Source organism: Felis catus, chromosome C1 (assembly GCF_018350175.1).
Source record: "Felis catus isolate Fca126 chromosome C1, F.catus_Fca126_mat1.0, whole genome shotgun sequence".
Classification (NCBI taxonomy): domain Eukaryota; kingdom Metazoa; phylum Chordata; class Mammalia; order Carnivora; family Felidae; genus Felis; species Felis catus.
The window spans coordinates 86,254,828-86,272,687 of record NC_058375.1 but is presented as its reverse complement, the minus strand read 5'-3'; the positions used below and the strand labels follow the sequence as shown (position 1 = coordinate 86,272,687).

The 17,860-nt window shown below is 36.0% G+C and overlaps 1 protein-coding gene across 9 annotated transcripts in view; it reads left to right on the top strand.

Annotated features, from left to right (window-relative positions):
* The window catches only part of DPH5 (diphthamide biosynthesis 5), an 80,599-nt gene that overhangs the window by 34,096 nt on the left and 28,643 nt on the right, over nt 1-17,860 (top strand). For all 9 annotated transcript variants that reach the window (XM_045036301.1, XM_045036299.1, XM_045036300.1 and 6 more), the window contains one exon: nt 7,381-7,489. In XM_045036301.1, coding sequence (XP_044892236.1) covers nt 7,381-7,489 — 109 coding nt within the window. The remainder of the gene's footprint in view (nt 1-7,380; nt 7,490-17,860) is intronic.

Below are 17,860 nucleotides of genomic sequence, written 5' to 3'. Positions count from 1 at the left end.
TTACATTGGTTATTAAGGGTCTGTTCTAAAGTTTGTATCATTGCTTTTGCTATTCTTTTAGAAGATAACTTAGGACATCAAATGACCTAACTAGTATATCATTATTAATAAGTTTATTACATTATCAACAGTTATACCTACCATTTATTTTTCAGGTAAATTGCAAGCATCTTCTGATTTCTTTATCCTAGGCTTTTTTTTTTCTTTTTTAATCACTTCATATTTATCAACATTGTCACTTTACTTGCCTTGAATTTAAAAATCTATCAAGCCTCAGATTTCAATTTCTTATATCCCTTGGGAGCTCTGTTCTTTCCCCATTACTAAAAAGATGGGTTTCTACTTGTCTAGTCAAGCATCATCAATCTCTAATGTCAAGCAAAACAGAGGAGTTCTTTGTCTCCAGCTGGTGACCCAAGATTTATGTCACAGATTTAAGGAACATAAGGACAATTAAAGCACTATGAACTCACCACCAAGGATGTTTTTCAAAAAGAATGGAGTTACATGTGCATGTGTCTGTCAAAAAAAAAAAAAAAAGTAATTTACATCAGTATGGTATGCCAGAGATTATGTTTCCTTATTATGCTTGGTTGCAAATGACATTGTATAATCACACATTTAAAAATAACAGTTTGTTTTAGCCTATGACATTGTTTCCTGTAAGTCTTCCTCCAAATTAGCAGTACCTATTTTTCCTTTATTTATTTCTTTTAGCCAGAAAATAGTAAAATAAAATAAAGGTGATGAAAAATTCTATGTATAAAATGTCTTGAAACTTTTGTAGGATTTTCTCATTATTGCACTGGATTCCTGCCAAAATTCCATCTTTTTTTATAGTGATACCTTCTGAACTCACCAAACTTTCTTACTTGATGGTATAACAATTCTTACAGTCACCTAAAAGAGTAATCTCAGAGTTACTTTTGACTTCCATGGCATCTAGTCACTGACAGAGCCCAATAAACCAGTGCTGCTCAATGTGAGGTTTATAGACTGGTCCCAGCCCACAAATTTACTAGTCCATGATGAGAACTACAGAAATTGAGAGTAAGCATTTAGAAATTCTATAGCAGTTTTTAGAAGTAATTTTATCTCTGCTGAATCTCATAATTTGAAGCTTATATTTTGTATTTTATGGTTTAATTTTCCTAATCATTAATTTTGATTGCATTTTACAAAACTATTGTTCCATGACCATTTAGAACTTAAAGTATTGACCTTTTACTAGTTAGTATGAGAAGCACTGCTTTTGACCTTTCTTTTTTTTAACCAAAATTTTTTATATCTTTTTTATTCCCTAGTTTAATCTAGTAGCCTTTTGTCTGGTCCAGGTACAGATTCTTATTTCATTACCTATGTTGTAGTCAAATTTATATTTGTGAAACCACAATTTGAAAATCTTACTTGAGCTCAAAGTGGGAATTAGTAGCTCTGTCCGTTGGCCAGACATGAAAGGTACTGTCCAGCCTGCCCTTCTAACTGTATCTGGTTCTTTTGTACTGGTTTGCCCACACTCATGCCAACCAGTTTGTTCTTCCACCATCATCTTGATTTCTCATTCTATACATCTGTTCAAACTCTTCCCTGCATCTATAATACCTTTTGGTATATTTCTGATTGTCAGAGTCCAGCCATCTTTTGAAGCCTGACTCAGACATCATATTCTCAGTGATGCAGTCTTTTATTACCCAGATGAGAAGTTCTGTTTCTAACTGCTGAAGTATTATTCATATGAGTTTTCATACATTGCCTCACAATGTATTTTTTTTAATAAATGTATACCTCTACCTTTTATATTTGTAGGCTGTCCTTCACAATTTTATCTCCCTAGTTTCCCTCACAATATAGTAGATATCAATGAAATATTAATGGAAAGAGTTGTTTAATATTTTGCCTGGGGTCACAAAGGAAGATGAGGCATATCTTAGACTGACATTTCTCCATTCAATAAATATCTTTGGAACACTTATATCATGACAGGCACTCCTACATGCTGGATATATGTTAGATGATAAAACACGGGCTTCACAGTTTAGTAAGGGAGGCTGACATCAATGACAGAAAAAATAACAAATTAAAATTTTGATAGGCCTGTAAGGAAAAAAAGGACTCACAGGAATAGGCTAATTTGTGCAGGGCATATGGAAAAACCTTTTTGTTGAGGTAATATTTAAACAGGTGTCTGAAAGATGAAAGGAATAGCAGAAGGGAAGAACATTGTAAGCAGATGGAACAGCAAGAATGTATTCAAAGACCTAGAAGGCCAAAGTGACTGGAGTAGCAGGGAGAGGGAATGAGAGGGAGTTAAAGAAGTGAGTGAGACCCAGATCTTGTAAGGCCTTGGTGGGGGTAGGGTTTTGTTTGAAGTACTCTGGCACATCTTTGGTGGCTTTTAAGCAGGAAAGAATCACAGTCTGATTGACATTCTTAAATGATCATTCTAAATGCTTGCATGAAGGGATTTAGGGAGACAAGGTGGCTCTGGTGGAAGACAGAAAAAGGCAAACTGGGAAGAATTTAGAAGGAGGAATGCCAGTATTATGTATGTAGGTGAGGAAAAGGAAAGAAGCAAGTTTTCCAGAATTCTGGCTTTAGTTACTGAGTAGTTGATAGTGCCAGTTCTTGAAATGATGAAAACTTGTAGGGGAAAACAAGAATTGGTTCTGGAAATGTTTTAAATTTGAGATGTCATGTAAGCAATTTGATTTCTGCTACTTGAGCTCAAGGGGTTTTCTTGGATATGTGGCTTTTGAATTCATGAGTATATATGGGGTGGGAGAGAGGGAGAGATGCGGTGTTTAAAGCTAGAGAAATGGATGAAATCACTTTATTTACTTTTTAATTTTTTTAATGTTTATTTTTGACAGAGAGAGACAGAGACAGAGCATGAGTGGGGGAGGGGCAGAGAGAGAGGGAGACACAGAATCTGAAACAGGCTCCAGGCTCTGAGCTGTCAGCACAGAGCCTGACGCAGGGCTTGAACTCACGGACTGTGAGATCATGACCTGAGCCAAAGTCGGACGCTCAACCGACTGAGCCACCCAGGCATCCCTGAAATCACTTTAGAAAAGAACAGGGGGAAAAGAAGAAGACCTAGGATCAAGCCTTAGGAAACTTGTATTTCGTGGTCTGTCAAGAGCCAGACAGAGGAGGAAGAAAACCAGAGTGTGTTGTCACAGAAGCCAAGAAAAGAGATACTTTAGAGAGGAAAGAGTGGTGAACTCTGATACACTGCTGAAAGATTAGGTCGAGGATGAGGATAGAAAAGTGTAAATTAAAAGACAAAGAGTTTGGAGTTTTTCTGTGGTGGTTTTATGGAGGAGTTGGTGCTTGAGCTGGGTCTGTGTAGAATTCAGTAGGTGGAAATTGTGGAGGAGGTCTGTGGGACTCAGGGGGTAGAAGGGAGAATTCCACATACATGAAAAATTGAGGCCTAAAGTGCCTCGATGCTATTACTACCCTGCTCAAAAACCTTGAGTAGACACTGAAGTTGACTTCATGGCCTAAGTCTTTTAATAGTCTATGTACTTTCTTCTTTGGTTACTCTTTGTTTTTATTGTGCTAGAGTCAGATTGTACAGTTTTGCCATTTCGTGTTTTTGCAGTATTTATCTACCATGTTTTTGCTGCTCGTACTTTTTCCTTAAAATAGACTTTTCTTGCCAGTTTGTTTCTTTTATTACCAATTTATTGACATTTAATTGGCATAACAGCACTGTGTAAGTCTAAGGTAAACAGTGAAATGACTTGACTCATTTTGAATGGATTACCTCAGTAAGTTTAGTTAACATCTATCATACAAAAAGAGAAAGAAAAAAAAGTTTTTTCCTTGTGATGAGAGACCTTAAGATCTACTCTCTTAACAACTTTCAGATACACTGTACAGCAGTGTCAACTGTAGTCATCCCCAGTTTCTGTTCAGTAAAATAGTAGATTCTTTAAGACCCAACTCAGATGCCACCTCTTCCATGAGTCCTCCATTATTTTATTCAGGAATGAGGGCAGCCTTTTTTTTTTATTTTTTTTTTTTTTAACTCCTGGGCAATTAATTTGCTCTATGTCATTGACCAATAATCATGCATAATCTTACATTCAGATTTGTGTAATAATTACTGTACCTTGGTTATTTTTAATTTACCCACTGGATTACTATTGAGATATGGTAGTTGCAGACAGAATGGTGGGGAAGGTGTACATTTTCATTGGGCCTTGAAGAATTAGGATTTGTGTGCATTAAATGCATAAACCTGGAAGAAAATACGGAATGCAGCAAAGCACCAAAATTCTTCCTTATGTACAACCACAAAAATTTTTTATTTTTAAATCCCTTTCCCCTTATCTGAATATAAACTTTGAAAAGTACTTAATCTCAAATTCTTCATTCTAATATTTTTAAAATTGTGATAAGGTTTATATAACATAACATTAACCATTTTAAGCATTTTATTTTATTTTATTTTATTTTTTTAATTTTTTTTAATGTTTATTTATTTTTGATACAGAGAGAGACAGAGCATGAACAGGGGAGGGTCAGAGAGAGAGGGAGACACAGAATCTGAAACAGGCTCCAGGCTCTGAGCATTCAGCACAGAGCCCGATGCGGGGTTCGAACTCACGTACCGTGAGATTGTGACCTGAGCCGAAGTCGGACGCTTAACCGACTGAGCCACCCAGGCGCCCCCCATTTTAAGCATTTTTAAGTGTGCAGTTCAATGACATTAAGTACATTCACACTGTTGTGTAGCCATCACCATCATCCACTCTTAAATTTTGAAAGAAGGTAATTGAAAGTCAGTTAAGTCAGTTGATATAGGTCTCATCTTTTCCCTTTTATCCAGGTTACTGATAGGAATGTGGAAGTTAATCACATAAAGAATGTAAATGACTCTAAAAAAAATTGTATGTCAATAGATCTGACCCAGTCATGTGAGCAATGACAGTCTTAAGCTTTCTATCCCCATAAAGAATTTAGTTGACCAAGGTCACGGTTAAACAAATTTTAATGGTGATTCCATTTTGTTATTCCATTCTTTATTTTAGTATGCTCTGTAGCCGTGTATATTTTATAAGCAATGAACACATAATTTTTTTTATCCTTATGTTGTGTGCCTTTTCCTTCATGGCATACACATACATAAAAACATATCTTTATTCACTTGTCTTCTATTTGCTTTAATGTAGGTCATTTGATTTTTTTCCATTCCATGCAATGGATGTGCTTGGCATCTAGTAGCTATTCAATAAATGTCAACATTATTATCATTAGTCCATTTATTTCTCCAATATAAGTAAAGCTGCCGTGTATGGATTAATGTATATGACCCTTTTCCCCTCCTTCCATTCTCTCATCCCTACATTTTGGGTTTTTTTTCTCCAAAAAGTTTATAATACCAAAGAAAAAAAAATCAAAAGTTTTGAACATGGATATTTTCAAGCATGTATTGTCAAATTACTTTTCAAAGGACTGTACCAATTTATAATGCTTCCAGTAGTTTATGAGAACATCACTTTCAGCATATCATTACAAATGTTAAGGAACTTTCAGATCACAAGCCATAGCACTGTCAAATGTGGCAGTACTGTATCTGCAAACTAACGTTATTATAAAATAAACATTCCAAGTCTTACACATTTAAATTGGTCACCTTTATGTTCTTTATTTTATTGATTCCATTGATCAGAACATTCTTGAATCTCTTTTGAAATTGCTTTCAGAGCAATTCCAAGTAATAAGAATATTATTAAGATAAATTTGTTACTATTTCTTATTTCTGGGCACGTGGCTCTATCCAAAATCATATATACATATGTATACACACGTGATTTTGGATAGAGCCATGTGCCCAGAAGTAGTAATAAATTTGTCTTTACACACACACACACACACACACACACACACACGCACACACACTTTTCCAGTCACCAAAATGAAGCATTTTCATGATTTGTGATCTAGAAGGAATGCCCAATATGATGGTTTAAACCTGTGTTTCAAGCCAGTTTTTTCTTTTGCATGAAGCAGTATGATTTGGGTAATCATGATGATAAAATACCAATTTTTTCATAGCAGAAATCTGAGGGACTCATTTAATCACATTCATGGCAGTTTCACAAAATCAGATCACTTTGTCAGGTCATTAAATCTTCATAGTATACCAACCACATCTGGTCATTTTAAATGAAGTTGTGGTAAAGAGAGGTATAATTTTAAACCAGGTTTTCTTTCTGCTCATCTGTTCAAATAACTCACCAAATAACTAATTCAGTATTCTTTAATCTTAGTGTTAAGTAGTGAAATTCTGTTGAAGACGATATTAAAAACATTCTTTATAACTGTCATTTATATTATTTTTTAAAAGCTTGCTCTAAATCAAATTAATGATTGTTTTCCATACTAGTTTTTATTTTATGTGTGATTAAAAACAGGCTTCCCTGGTGGGCATTTGTTAATCTGTTTCTGACTGCCTCATGGGGTGAAAGCCCTTGATCTTCCTACTTGGTATGCATTGACCAGTTGACAGGTTCTGCTGGTTTGTATGTAGTTTCTCAAACATGCTAATGTTGCTTTCCCCAGCAGGACCTGGAGTTTTCATCCAGGGGAAAAAGGCTTTTAATAATGCAGTTCTAAATTGATGTGGGGTTACATTTCATAGTATCCATACTTGCATTTACATATATTCTCTCTCCACCAAAGTCTTATCTTATCATAATCATTAGATTTATCTCAACAAAGGAAAGGCAACAGGCAGAATGTGCACTCACATACACATGCACACATACAATTATATACAGTAACCAGACTGAAAACAGTTATAAATAAAATCACTGCTAGACAGATGTAAAATGCAACTACGATTATGTCAGATAGAACCCTAATATAAAGGCAGAACTTGATAGCCTATAAAAATGTTCTTTATCATCTGTTCTGTAGTATTTCAAAATACAAAAAAAGAAACCTTCAAAATAGAGCAGAAAGTATAGAGTAGGTCTAGTTGTGCCATCATTTAGAACTCAGAGCAGTCATTTTAAGAGTTTAAAGGGGTCCTAAGACCAAAAAGTTTGAGAATTGCTGCTCAGGAGTTTGCTTGCTGAACTTCCATTCCACAGATGTGTTTGCAGGTATTAAAGGGACAAAAGAGTAAGTACAACTTCCCTTTTTCTCTGTAGCTACCAAGGCGGCTCTAAAAGGGTAACAAGTGCAGTTTAGCACTGTGAAGGGCATGTGTAGACTTAACACTTTTCTTGTCAGAAAGCCCCCAAATTGAGGAAAAGGAGCCCCCATAACCCTTTGATTGGCTTGAACTCATGAAATATTATACCTTTACTCTCTTAAAAAGTCAGTGTTACTTTAATCCAACCTGATCTTTTCCCACTACAGGGCTACCACACACAGCGATCTTATTCTGAGAGCAACAAAACTGGGAATCTCTTACCGAGTTATTCACAATGCTTCCATAATGAATGCTGTAGGCTGCTGTGGTTTACAGGTAATGCTACGAAGATTTTTTTCTTAATGGTAGTTAGCAAAAGTGTTTTAGAAAACTACAAATTGCAGGTAGATTTTGTTATATTTCATGAATTTTAAGATGTTATTTTATGTAATACATTAATGTGTACTAAATTTTTAAATATTAAATATTTTATACTATTTCCCTAGAACTTAGATCTTTTTCCCCCTCATTGAATAGACCACTGAAATTAGCTACAGAAAGACTTTAATCTTATATCCAACTTTCGCATACAAAACGAGGGAAATTTAATCTAATTAAATTGGTTCTGTATTCCTAAAGCCTTTTCACACTCTTCCAAATAACTTACTCTGCATCGCTGATGCATGTTTTTCCATATGGTTATTATTTTCTGTCCCATCACGAGCATCGTGATACAGCATTTCTTAAAGGAATCTGTAAAAGAGCCAAAAGCCAATCATGTTAGGCTTTTAAGCCACCTATGTAATTATCTCAGTGTATTGGTTATTTTTAACCCAACAGTCTTAGTTTTGAGGAGTTAAAAGAGTGCTCCATAACTGTTTCTGGGGTTTTCTTCCAAACTGCTGAAGTTTGGTATCTTGTGTTCTGATGTTCACACATATATGATCTATGGCAACTGTGACTGCTCATGGCCAACAGTGGTTTTAAGACTTAATTCCTTGTTAGGACTTATTCCTATTTCAGATACATTTTAATAGAAAAAAAATGTACATCTTAGAATCTATGAAATGAGATATCCCCAGTGTGTCTTCCTGGAAAGCATAATTTAAAATAGATATTTACAACAAGAAGAAACATTTACATTGGACACCAGTTTGTGTCTGTTGCTTTAGAGGTGTCTTTATTTTCTGCGTTACCTTGGGAAGAATATCTCAATTTAATTGACATGCTAGCCAGTCATCTCAGAAATATTGCCTTTGGTTCTGAAGAATCAGAGAAAAGATATAAATGATTCACCTTTTAGTATTCATTACTTGCACTTAGTTAATTACATTTAAACTGGCAAAGAATTTTGCTCTCTTTTGTCTTCTAATAAAATGCATACTTAAAAAAAAACCTTGCCAATTCAAGGCCTTTTTGCACTTTTTTTTTAAAGTTTATTTATTTTGAAAGAGAGAGAGTGTTTGTGCACCTGTGCTCGCGTAGGGGAGGGGGCAAGAGAGAGGGAGAGAGAATCTCAAGGAGGCCAGGCTCTATCTCGTGAACCATGAGATCATGACCTGAGATGAGATCAAGAGTCCAATGATTAACTGACTGAGCCAGCCAGGCGCCCCTCTTTTTTACACTTTTAAAAACCCTCTTGAACATTCCTGTGCTGGAGTAAGTGAATGGAATTTCCTGATTCATAGTCCAGTATTCTTTCCTGTAGACCATGTACTTTTTAAGAACTGATGGTTGCCAGGAGAAAGGAAAAAAAGAGAAGAATAAATTAATCATGTGATACACAAAGATGTGTAATAAACCTTAAGCTAATGGAGTATATATATTTTTTTCATATTGGTTTTATTTTGATTTCTGGTGAGGAAAGTTACCTAGCTCCTTTCCATCATATTTTGGTCTAAATTATCATGACTTATCATTTAAAGTTTTTTGCTTCTTTCTAAACATAAAACTTTTCAAAAGATTTTTGTCTTCATCACATGCATATCTGTTATTTAGACTGGCAGGAACTAAATTAGGGTGACCCTGTCCTCCTCCTGATCCTCTAGGTTGATAGACAGGTACAGTGTTATTGTTCTCATGTTTGAAATAGATGAAGGTATTTCAGAGGAAATTTACTGTGAGAATTGACAGTCTCCATAAGCCCTTAAGATCATATCCATATTACATAGATTATTTTTAACAATTCAGCTTTCTCTCAGTTTTATATAGGATTTTTCTGGGCAGCTACAAAGTATTGTTTCCCCATCTTGGTTCTATTCTCTAATCTGGGTATGAAAATGACTTACTACTTGTGTGAAAAACAGGAAGTGCCTTTTTAGGTTCTGCCTTAGGTATTTGATAAAATTTCTATGAAAGTATACTTTTTGTACCACCCAAGTTATTTATATTCTAGGAGAAAGAGGTAATTCTTGATACTGTTTCTAAGTGTTCTAAGATAAAAGGCATTAAAAATACAGTCATTATATTCATGGCACTTTTACATTTTAAAACAAATGTATAGATACCCTGCATAATACCTAAGGTTTTCAAAGTCCCCTTCCTTATAGTAGCTGCTCTTTTTCTTCTAAGTATTTAGGGTTAGCATTTATGGGAAAAACAATAACTTACACGAGTGGTTCTCAGACTTTAGTATTCATGAGAATTACTTAGAGGGCTTATAAAAGAGATTGCTGGCCTTCCCCTGAAATTTTCAGATATAGTAGATCTGGGGTGGGGGTGGGGGTCTAAGAATTTGCATTTCTAGCAAATTCTCAGGTGATGCTGAAGTTGCTAGTACATTTTGAGAATCACCAAACTAGACAGATAAAAACTTTCTTAGAAAGTTAATGAACTTGTGCTTTTTTTTTTTTTTTTTTTTTAGCATGGCCTAATTGAAAGAGTAGATTTCAGTTCTCAGAAATATGTTTGCTAAATGTAGAATGTTAACAGGTAACCTTGCCATGCTATCTTTCTCAATTTTTTAAAAGGGAAGTGGGCACCACTTTCGAAAGAGATTCTGTCATCTCTGTGAAAGCTTTCCCATGAGTTCAAAAACAGCCATCAAGTTATTGAAGAGAAGTACTGTTTTGGGTAATGTGACAGACCTGAATAGTATATGTTTTACAACATTTTTACCTTAGGTTAAAGAGTAGCAGTATGGAATTCCTAACATGGAAATAATGGGCACAGATTTTTTTAAGCCTATCAGTTTGTTAGCCCCTTTTGAACCTATCTTATCATTGTTTTCTAAAGCAGCATAGAGAGCTCAGAATCAACTATTGAGTATTTTTCATCAACTTTGTAGTTTATTAACTAGACTCTTGATTATCAGTATTTTTTTTTTCAATGTTTATTTATTTTTGAGAGAGCATGAGTAGGGAAGGGGCAGAGAGAGGGGGAGACACAAAATTCAAAGCAGGCTCCAGACTCTGAGCTGTCAGCACAGAGTCCAACGTGGGGCCCAAACCCATGAACCGCGAGATCATGACCTGGGCCGAAGTCAGACACCCAACCGACTGAGCCACCCAGGCGCCCCTTGATTATCAGTATTAATGAAGGTAAGTAGGTGTGTAGACTAACACTTCAAAACACACAAAACCAGTTGATACACATTCTATTATAGGCATGCCATAAAATAGTTGTTTTTATTGCAAACCCCATATTCCTATGAAAATGTTTCTTCTTAAAGGGAATGTGTAGTAAAGGCTACCAAGTTAGACATCATTAAGAGGTTTAGTGATCCATTTATTCAACAAATATTGTTTGCCTATTTATTATTTGCTTGCCTTGGATACACTGATAAACCTGTCTAAAAAGGTCTCTGCTTTCAAAGAGCTTACATTCTAGTAGGAAGGAGAGGCAATAACAACAAGAAAATAAACATCAGGTAGTGGGAAGTATAAGAAATTCAAGTAGACTGATATATGTTAGAGATTTGGCTGGGTCTCTGTTGTAATTGGGTGGTCAAAGGAGGCCTCTCTAAAGTGGTGTTACTTAAGATTAGATATGAATCAAGAAAGAGTGAACATATTCCAGTCAAAGGGAATGGTTTGTGCAAAGACTCTAAAGTGGATATGACCTTGGCTCATTGAAGGAACCAAAGAAGGGCTTATTGGAGAGTAGCAGGCAGGAGAAAAGTGGTCTGAGGTCAGATAGGTAGATAGGGTTGGATCACTAGGCTCTCTAATCCAACGTCAGCCGTTTGGATTTTATTTGTAGTGAATTGATCATGTAGCAGAGTGTGATTAGGTTTAATTTACTTCAGACTCTGAAGTCTTTCCTTTTGTCTTGTGAGGAATTAGTAGTCCTGGCATAGATATTAATTACATGTATGTTAAGTGAAAGAAGTTTGACACAGAAGACCATATATTGTAGGATTTTGTTTATATGAAATGTCCAGAAAAAGCAAATCTGTAAGATAGAAAGTAGTTAGTGGTTGACTGGGATTTAGAACAGGTATTTCTTATAAATGGACATATGGAATCTGATTGAAGTGATAAAAATTTTCTAAAACTACATGTGGTTGCACAATTCGGTAAGTTTACTAAAAATTGAATGTACATTTGTAATGGGTGAATGTTACGGTATGTGCATTATGTATCAATAAAGTACTTTAAAAAATGAATTATAAGAGGTTTGCTAAATGAACAGTAAGGCAGATACCTTCCCAACACAGGGAACTATACAGTTAAAGAGAGTCATGAAGCACTTTGGAATCTTCAAGGTATAGAAATACACAGACACCAGTGAATACATACATATGTACCACAGAAACCTTGGTTACCTAGAGATTAATTAACACAAGACTGAGAATATATATGTTGGGTAAAAACTGACTATATATTGAGTAGAACTGGTAAAGAAAAAGTAATAATGGAAAAGGTTGAGTTTAATTGCAGATTAAAAGTTCTTGGTTTTATATTTGCTCAGGCAGTAATTAAGGAGTCCTCTAACTTCTCTGGATCTCAGGTTTCCTAACTGTAAGGGGATGTGAGGACAGGGAGGAACACCGGACATGGTCAATGGTTTTCAAAGTGTACCAGGATTTTTGAAGCTGCTTCAGCAATTCTGCAGAAATTGAAGTACTTGAGACCAAATAGCAATGAATAAATCCCCAGGGAGACTTGATCTTTAACCCTATTGATGTTTTATTTAAGAATTTATTTGGAAAAAAAGACTTGGCACTAAAAAGTATGGAGAATACTAACTGAGATCAATTCTAATGTCCTCTAGATTTAGAAGCCAAAAAACCTGGCCTGTTTTCTAACTTCAGGCAAAGGTTACCTTAACCAAGATACATTAGATGCTCAAATTTTCATTGAGTAAATCTTAGGTTTTTTCCCAATTCATATACTAGTTATAAACATATAAACTTTAAAATCATGTTATTTGAAATTCCTAAGTAACAAATATTTCTAAAACTTGTGAAATTTGTATTTTGAGGATTTTTCTAATCAAAGGAAAATCCATTTATTTGTGTAGAGCCAGGCAAGTTGGTTGTATTTAGGCATTCCTGATAATGAAATATCAGGGATTTTTCTCACTACGGAGACGGCAAGAACAGAGTCTTTTTCTTGAATTCTTAAGGTTAAACATTTGGCACCTTAGTCATGCAGAACCAGAATTGTTTTCATTTACCATTGTCTCTGCTTTAGAAAAAACTGTTTTTAAAAAATATTTTTATTTTTCTTGATGATAAGTGACATATATACTCATAGAAAATTAGGAGAATATAGTAAGTATAAGGAAGAAAATATCTGAAGTCCCACTACCTGGAAGTAACCATAGTTAGTTACTAGTTTGGTATATTTCCTTTCAGTCTTTTTTTTAATGTTTATTTATTTATTTTGAGAGAGAGAGAGAGAGAGAGCGAGTGAGCAGGGGAGAGGCAGAGAGAGAGGGAGACAGAGAATCCCAAGCAGGCTCCATCCACCTTATCAGCACAGAGTCCTATGCGGGACTTGATCACATGAATTGTAAGATCATGACCTGAGCCGAAATCGAGAGTCAGACGCTTAACCAGCTGAGCCACCCAGGCGCCCCTCCTTCATTCTTTTTATTCAATTCTTACCTGGATACATTGACCTGAAGATGACAGGCCAAAGAAAGAAGAAATTACAAATTCTGGCACACTTTCTTTATGTGGTATTTATCATTTCTTGTTAGTCATTTGTGTGATAGAATGAATCTTTTTTTTAAAATTTGGTGACTGAAATGGTTTTGAGACATTTTAAAGGACAGATAAATGAGACAGTTCAGTGAAACCAGGTAGCAATGATTTCTGCATAAAAACTGCATTATCAGTTGCAGCTGACTTCAGGGAAAAGATTGTATAATTTTCTCATCATTACGAAATGCTTCCACTTTCTCTGGCTGTTGCATGAGTGACCTTGATTATTGCCATATGTTCCTCTGTTTATATAATACATTTCTACTTTGGAAAATATGTATATTACTTTTAAAAAGTAACAACTCATTTCCTTCCTTTTTTTCATAGCACAAGACTCATTGTGATAATCAGCATTGTTTTGACCTTGTAGTAGTTCTTACTGTTAGTTTTCAAAAGCATTGAATTGATTTCATTGTTGTCCAGGGACTAATGTAGAAATGATAAAGTCTAACCTTGTACAGTGAACACTAAACTAGGTAATAAGGGGATCCACACTCTACACTGCCACGTAACCTTAGAAGAACGCATCTGAGGAAGCTTCCTGTTCTTTCAGTCACTTTGGAATTATTTTGACCACCTGCGGAATCATGGGCATATTAAAAATGTTTTTCTTTCCATTTCCACTGGAACTGTTTTTAGTCAGTATTTTAATAGCCATCTTCTCTCCCGCTTAATAGTTTTATTTTTAAATTGCAGATATGATTGTACCATTCTTCTACTTGCACAATCCTGATACATCGTCATCCCATACAGAATATTCAGTTACTTTATGTGTTTATGTGTTGGGCACATAAACTTCCTGATTTACTCATCTTCACATCTCCCTTTGTGCTTTATCACAGTACCAAAACATATAATCAATATGCAACAAATATTTGCTGAGTTGAATTGCTTATTTATTTACTTATCCTTCCCACCCCAGCCCAAGTTGGTTTATTTTTGGAATTATGTACTTTAAATTAAAATTCTTTCGTTTAATTCATATGTGGATTCTCTCATTTATGTGTGATAACATAAATTTTATAGCTCTTTTGTCTTCAACTTTATGTATCTTGTATACAGTGGGCATGTGCATAATTTTTTTTAGTGTCAGCAAAATCAGTGTTACATAAATGTTAAGCAAAACGCATGTGGAGATTAAAAAACAACAACTCCAAGACCGATATTCTGTATAGAAAACTAGTAACTCTTGATTATGTGGTTTGTGGTGTGTTTTTTGACATCTTTGCTGGCTCAGCTTTCTTTTACCTCACAGATTTAAGTGATCTGATTTAGGATTCATGTTTATATATAAAAGATACATGTGGGGCTTCACAGAGTTGTTTAAAAAAATTTTTTTTAATGTTTATTTTATTTTTGAGAGAGAGACAGACAGAGCACAAGTGGGGGAAGGGCAGAGAGAGAGAGGGAGACACAGAATCCGAAGCAGGCTCCAGGTTCCAAGCTGTCAGAACAGAGCCCGACACGGGGCTTGAACTCACAAACCGTGAGATCATGACCTGAGCCGAAGTCGGTGCTTAACCAACTGAGCCACCCAGGTGCCCCACAGAGTTCTTAATAGCAAGTTAAATTTTCTGATTTTTCTGTATGTTGAGAAGATATTTTTTAACTTAGAAAATCACAAACTATTTTTTTTGTTTGTTTATTTTGAGGCAGGGGGCAGAAAGAGGGAAAGAGAATCCCAGGCAGGCTTGCACTGTCAGCGCAGAGCCCAACATGAGGCTGGCTTCCATGACCATGAGATCGCGACCCGAGGCAAGAGTCGGACAGTCAACCGACTGAGCCACGCAGGCACCCCAGTCACAAACTATTTTTTATTTGAATATAGAATGACAAAAGTATTAAATCATAATTATAAAAATGGATTTTACAAAGCATTCTGTGCTTCTGAAAGGAAGGAAACATTGGTGGCAGTGCGATGAGTTAGAAGATTATTAAGGTCATTCAGGCAAGTGGCATTAAGGACTCAAACTAAGGTAGTGATAAAAGAAATGAAGTCGGTTCTAGATATATTATAGAGCTGGCATTGACAGGAATTGGCACATGGTAAAGCTGTCGGGAATTAAGAGATACTTGTTAGAGGCAAGTCGGGCAATAGCTATTTCTAGATAATTGCTTAATACCATGCTAAATATTGCCCAACAGTTCCCACCTCTGTTAAGTTGTTCCTTCCATCTTGTTCTTCCCCCAAGATCAAGTTCCCCCATCTTTTCCACCCTTTAAGGTCCAGCCTATATCCTGTCTTCAGGAGTTGTCTTCAGGTGCTTTCCAAGTGGGAGTAGTGCTGAACTCCTTCAGTACTGTCTATGTCTCATTTTTTAGAATTATTATTTACTACCTAATATTTATCTTTCTTATGCATCTTCTTGCTTTAACTAGATATTGCTTTATATGTTAATTAGATCATTTTGAGTTTTTATCTTCAACAGATAAAAACACGATCCAATATCAAGTTGGATAAATTGCTTTCTTTATAACTTGCTTCAGATTCAAACAAACAAACAAAAAGACCTGTGTTTATCTACTGTTCTTAGAAAACAGCTCTTTTTATGGTCTCTAAATTTAGATTTGCATCAATACTGTTTTGGGGGAAAATGATCACAGTACAAAGGCTAACATGTATAAGACAGTGCTTAGACTTCTGCAGCCTCAGTTCTCAACATTGTTTTACTCCAGTTTCTTTTATGGTTTACTGGTAAGTCCTTGGATTGTGAAACATGGCACTGATCTTTCTGTTCTTTGAGGGACTGACATCTTAAATGGTGAAACTCTTTGCATAATGTTCCAGAACTCATTGAAGAAGTTTGCAGCACAACCATGGGAATGGTTACAGTCTATAAATCAGGGTCCTAGAAAGCAGTGCTTATGTGAGGCTTTCTTTTAATCCCCCAAATTAGACAATTCCAAGAAGCTTTCCTACAGCATGCTGCAGCTAGTGTTTATATGTGACTAGCATCTCAATTCTCTCAGAAATCATCTATCCCTTTCTTTCTGAATGAAGAATTTACCTTCATGAGTATATTTCCATGACTCTTCAAATATTGAAGGCCCATTTAGAAAAGTGTTTATATATGGTTGCATACGTAATTGTCTTTAACCTCAATAGTTTAATTTTTTACAGAGTAATAGCAGTATTTCAAAGTCTGATCAGAGATGCCAAAAATCCCTTTTAGAATGTAAACTGTTGAACTTATCAGAGCTAAATCATAAACTTATTTTCAAATATTTGGTAATATTTTTGAGCTCATTCCAGTAAGGAAAGCAGTTGGATTATAGCAAGACACAGCATTTTAGACCATTTTTATATCATCATTATAAACATTATTATATCATCAAATCCCTAACGTTTATTGTTTTTACTGTGTGCAATGTATTAGGCATTCTACACACTTTATGTCATTTAATCCTTTAAAAAAAAATCACATTATTAGGTTTATAATTATGCGCATTTTCCCGGGGAGTTTCTCTTGAAAGTCAGGAAGGTTATTTGTTCACGGTGGCCCATCTATTAATGTTTATTTATTTTTGAGAGAGACAGAGACAGAATGTGAGTGGGTTAGGGGCAGAGAGAGAGGGAGACAGAGAATCGGAAGCAGGCTCCAGGCTCTGAGCTGTCAGCATAGAGCCCGACACGGGGCTCGAACTCACGAGCCGTGAGATCATGACCTGAGCCAAAGTCAGACGCTTAACCGACTGAGCCACCCAGGCACCCCATGGTGGCCCATCTATTAAGAACCAGCGCTGTGACTTCAGAGCTCTTGCCTGCTCTGTGAGGTATGTGCAAGACTGCATTCTCCATGAGGGCCAGAGCTCGGATTGGCTTCTCACTTTATACCTGTGCATAGCATAATGTGTGGCACATAGTGGATGATCTAGAATAAATATCTTTTAGATAAATTTGCCTCTCATAGAACAATAACAGTAGCAGAACCCCCACCCCCAGCCCCACCCCAGCAGGGCTAGGCCTATCTCTTGCAGCTTGGGTGAATGTATTCCAGGAATCCCACGTTGGAACACATTGGAACTCATCAGCTGGATGCATTTTTCACAGAGAAACATTATATACGTGGCAAGAAGATTCATGACTCTGAATTCCTGCAGTTACATGGCTCTTGCTATACTGATCTGAGAATTTGTCAGAGGATGGCATGGCTTCCATAGATCTTTTTTAGACAGTTTGCAAGTGGACTTTGAGAATAAAGCTCATTGGTAGGTGAGTTGGAAGTTGTGGCCATGTGAGGAACCTGATGAGCTTTCCCTTAAGAACTCAAAGTCCCCATTAAGAGTATCAGTTACAGGTTTTATGCCTCAGTGTACAAAAAGTGAGAAAATTTGAGCTTTCCTGGGGTGGAGGGATAGAGGGCCTTGAATGCTCCAGCTTTTCTGTTTCTGTTCTTTCTGCCTCCCCCTTACCTCTTGCAGCAGCTTCTGAACACTGATTGGAGAAGCCTCAGGATGATAATCCCTTCTGCAGACCAGTTCTTCATTTGAAAAATGAAAAACCTTGGGCTTAGAAAAGTTCAGTACTGTCCTGTGCACAGTTTGTGGCAGAGGAC